Consider the following 4,899-nt stretch of genomic DNA (forward strand, 5'->3'; position numbering starts at 1 on the left):
TATCCAGTACAGTTCATACTTTGGGGGGACAGTGAGGGGCTACCAGAATGAAATCTGGATATCCTCAGTTATCAGTCCTTTTGGGAAATTGTCCTTGGCTTAAAAATAAAAAGAGTCACCAAATTCACACCTCTTCCAGGGGCAGCTTGCATACAATGAAACAGTCTTAGAACAAAACTACCTGCCTTCCTGTAGCTTTGGATTCTGATGGAAACACGATAAACAAAGTAAATACAAGAAATATAAACCATGGTGCACTTGATTGTTGTGGAGTGGTAAGGAACTGCAATTTCACCTAGGGTGAATTTCACAAGGGATGACCTCCTTGCGGGGTCATTGATCAGGAGACCTTTCAGTAAAGGCCAGAAGATGAGGTAGGGAACGTGATGGATATCGCTCATTCCGTTCTCTCTCTTACCACCTCCACCCCATCTTGGCCTTGACAGTTTTTCTTGCCTGGAGCAGTCCAGAGATTTAGCCCTGGCTTCTGGGAGCCACGGGGCGGCCAGGGGTCGGACGGAGCCTGTGGCCTAGCTCCGATCGCACCCCGCAAGACCACAGGAAGCTCCCCTCCTGCACCTGGGCACGTCGGGGCGGGTGGGGCCGCAGAGGCCACAGGACGTGGCAGGTGCAATTAGCAGGTGCGCCGGCCCCGCCCTCGCCGCGCCGGCCCCTCGGGGCGGGGCCACTTCCGGGCCGGTGGGGGCGGGGCGGCCGTTGACCCGGTGACCGCGCCGCCGCCGTGGGCCACAGGCGCTGTCGGCCTGGGTCTGAGCCGGGGTCCCCCGCACCTCCTTCCCGGGGACATGGAGCCGCGCCCTCTCCAGCCGCCGCCGCGCCCGCCCTGCGCTCTGCTCCGCCGTCCACCGGCCCGGATCTGACCGAGCCTGGCAGCCATGAGCGCCAACCCCCAGTGGGACATCAGCAGGGCGCTGGGGGTGGCCAGGCTCTTCCACCTGGTATGCGGGGTCCGGGACGCCTGCGTGACCCCGTTCCTGACCCTCTACCTGAGGCAGCTGGGCTTGGCTGCGCCCTGGGTGGGCATCCTCATGGGAGCCAAACACCTGGTCACCGCCAGCTGGGCTCCCTTCTGTGCCTTCCTGGCCAAAAGCCACCAGAAAAGGAGAGTGCTTGTGATAGGTTTGCTGCTGGGCTCGGCGGGAGCCAGCCTCCTGATGGTGCTGGTTCCACCGCTGGACAGAGATCTGATGTCCCGCTCTTGTAATGCCAGCAGAAGGGTGACCACCACACTCCAGCCACCGGGGTTCACACTAACTGTGACCATCACCTCCGTCCAGGAGTGGACTTCAAAGCACCCAGTAGGGGCGCCCAGCCTCCCAGCCAGGAGAACTGGAGCTGGGGAAGCCTCCGGCTTCAAAAATGGACCCAGTGAAAGTGATCTAGAAATTCTCAGTGGTCTACAGGGCTACTTAGTGGGTGCCATGGAAGGAGCCAGGACCACGTCCCAAGTTCTTTATCCTATCACTTCAGGGACAAAAGATAATTCCTGGGAAAGTGCTTTCAAAGTGGTCGATGCTGCCCTTGCGCTGTTTTCCGGAGACACGGTGCCAGCAAGTCCAGTCAACCTGTCAGTGGCCAAGGAAGAAGGCCAGCCCCTTGACCTCTCCTTGGAAGGGTTGCGATGGACTTTCATCCTCTCCCTGGGCTTCATGGTGTTCTGGGAGCTGCTGACGGCCCCTTTGGAGCAGGTGGCAGATGACAGCCTGTATGAATACCTGGATTTTGTGGACGCCACTGATGGGTACAGAAACTTGTGGATCTGGAGGCTGCTGGGCATGTCTGCAGGCGTGTGTGGCGTCACGGCCCTGGTGGGGCAGCTCGACTGCTTCCTGATGACAAATGGCCCTCAGGGTGTGATGCATTTCTACAGCTATGCGCTGGTCAGCATCCTGGCCTCACTGGTGAGCATTGCCTTTCCTGTTCCCATCTACCAGCGGCAAGAGCTCAGCTATAAAACCATCAAAGCACTCTCTCTCGTAGGGGGGGACCCCCACCTCGTTCTCTTGGCTTTCACTGTCTTTTTGATAGGAGCCATCGCCAGCACTGTACAGAACTTTCTGTTCTGGCACATGAAGGACCACGGCAGTAGTGAGCTGGTCATGGGCTTCTCAGTGGCGCTCAGCTTGCTGGGAGAACTTCTGCTGCATCCTTTCAAAACTGTGTTGCTAAGGAAGCTATCCAGGGTGGGTGCAGTGGGGCTGGGGCTGAGCTGTCTGGCTGGGCAGCTGCTCTACTATTCTTTCCTCTGGAGCTGGTGGTCTGCCCTTCCTGTTCAGATCCTGGGTGCCATCAGCAGTGGGGTTCTGTGGTGGGCCATGGCAGCCTCCATAGAGGACCTGGCCACCCCTGGCACAGAGAGATCTCTGAGTGCCATGTTCCAAAGCCACTTTTATAGGGGTGGCTGCAGCATCGGCAGCTTTGTGGGGGGCTTTGTGGTGATGCGCTTCAGCCTGGCTGTGCTCTACCAGGCCAGCTGTGTGGTCCTGTTGCTCTGGCTGGTCCTCTTTCTGTCCGTCCACCCCAGGCTGCCCAAAAAGAGAAAAATAAACTACTCGAAGCTGCTGGCTGTGGAGGGAAGTGATACCAGCGACTCGGAGCAGGGGTCAGAGCGGGACTGGCTTGTGAAGGCCATGAAGGAGGAGCACTCAGAATGGAAGGGCTGAAAGCAGGTCACCACACACTGATCAGGAAAGGCACTTAATAGATTGGACAGAACACAGTCTTGGAGGACAGAATCCTGCCCTGGACAGCAGGGAACCTGGGGGAAGAGAAGCCATGTCTACACTAAGGACCCAACAGGATCATCTCTTGGCATGATTTTCTTTTGTAGTAAAAGGAGATTTGACCCTTTTTTTCCCCCATTCAATCTTTTTAAAATAATGGAGGAAAATACATTTGCTTAAAAAAAATCTTTTGCATTTGTTGCATTTTGACCTAGGTTTGTGAGAGCTTTAACTGTACTGGTTGGTGCTGTTGGACCCAGGAATGGATGAAGTGATACATCAAATTGGCAGTGCCAAGAAGGCAAGGGACTTGCAGGATGTAGTTGGCAGAGAGGGTGGCTGACCTGGATGAGACCTGGGCATTCCCAGGGATCATAGAGCAGTAGCCTGGTCCTATGAAAGCTGGGTCAGGAGCAGGTAAGAGTGGCACTGGATACTGAAACACCTGTGTGTGTGTGTGTGTGTGTGTGTGTGTGTGTGTGTGTGTATAGGTGGTACTGGGATTTGAACTCAGGGCTTCCAACTTGCTAGGCAGGCGCTCACCCACTTGAGCCACTTCTGCAGTCCTTTTTACTCTGGTTATCTGGAGATAGGGTGTCACTTTTTGCCCAGGCAGGCCCAGACTGCCATCCTCCTATTTTACCCTTCTTGCTATTGCTGGGATGATAGGTGCACACACCATGCCTAGATTATTGTTTGAGATGGAGTCATGTTAACTTTTTGCCAGGACTGGCCTAGAACCTCAACCCTCCCTATCTCCACCTCCTGAGTACCTGGGATTACAGGCATGAGTCACTACACCTAGCTAAATAGTTGTCTTTCTCACAGAGATACTTTATAGAAATCCAAAGCCTTCTCTGATCACTGTCTCTATTTTATGTCACCTAATGCTGTCTACCATTACCCTGTGACCCTGTTCCAGAGTAGTTGAACACTGTAAGAATTATAACCCTTTTTTAAGAATCTAAACACTGTCATGGCTGCTCTCCCTTGAAATATACACATCACATTTTTTATGCTCATCCTATTTCATGGGTCGAAAAAAATCCCTACAATCAGGACAATACCAAAACATTTACTGGCCTCAGATTAATTAAACGTCTGCTCACTTGAGACAGATTATTCTGCTAAATCTTGCCAATAGCCCCAAATTGAAACTGCTTTTCTAATTTTGTCTTCCCTTTACCCCACAAGCAGTAATTTTGCTCTCACAGACTTCCCTAGTGCTCTTCATCTGTGTTTGTGCCTTGTTCAGCCCTCTAGGTTCTTGTGTTCATGCCAGTGATGACTGGGTGAGGCAGACAGAAATCAGAGGCTGGGGTGGAGGGGAGTTCAAGGTGAAGGCTATGGGGAGAACTTCAGGACACACAGAAATACTGGGGTCCAAGCTCATCATTCAGCCACAGTCATTGGTTGAGGTCGAGCGTGTGGAATCAAAGTAATGCCCAATGGAAACTTCCTTGGAATATGGTGCCAACGTCACCCACTCTATTTGTGCAGAGGTGAAACTTCGAACTGCGTTTTGCTTCTTTGATGAAGCCTAGCTGGGAACAAAGCTGACAATTTAGAAGTCAAGGTCTAACTTAAGACAGATACACAAACAGAATGAGACAGGACGAGCTGCATGTTCAAACAGTGTTTCAGGGGGTATGGGGCAGGCATGATGGCTGGGGGCAGAGATGCTCAGAAAAACCCGCGTGGGGATTTGGAAGCAAACCTGCATATTGAAGGAAGCAAGGGCCGGGCCATAAAGACCTTGACCTTGAGTCTTTTTTTTTTTTTTTTAATTTATTTATTTTTTTTCATTTTTCTTTTATTATTCATATGTGCATACAAGGCTTGGTTTATTTCTCCCCCCTGCCCCCACCCCCTCCCTTACCACCCACTCCACCCCCTCCCGCTCCCCCCCTCAATACCCAGCAGAAACTATTTTGCCCTTATCTCTAATTTTGTTGTAGAGAGAGTATAAGCAATAATAGGAAGGAACAAGGGGTTTTGCTGGTTGAGATAAAGATAGCTATACAGGGCATTGACTCACATTGATTTCCTGTGCGTGGGTGTTACCTTCTAGGTTAATTCTTTTTGATCTCACCTTTTCTCTAGTACCTGGTCCCCTTTTCCTATTGGCCTCAGTTGCTTTAAGGTATCTGCTTTA

The 4,899-nt window shown here is 52.2% G+C and overlaps 1 protein-coding gene across 1 annotated transcript; it reads left to right on the forward strand.

Annotated features, from left to right (window-relative positions):
* The first annotated feature begins 707 nt into the window (after positions 1-707).
* On the forward strand, positions 708-4,497 carry Mfsd6l (major facilitator superfamily domain containing 6 like). The gene has a single exon (XM_020180536.2). It carries the CDS (start codon positions 897-899, stop codon positions 2,682-2,684), a length of 1,788 nt encoding a protein of 595 aa, XP_020036125.1. The 5' UTR covers positions 708-896; the 3' UTR covers positions 2,685-4,497.
* The last annotated feature ends 402 nt before the right edge of the window (positions 4,498-4,899 follow it).

The sequence above is a fragment of the Castor canadensis genome, chromosome 11 (genome assembly GCF_047511655.1).
Source record: "Castor canadensis chromosome 11, mCasCan1.hap1v2, whole genome shotgun sequence".
NCBI lineage: Eukaryota > Metazoa > Chordata > Mammalia > Rodentia > Castoridae > Castor > Castor canadensis.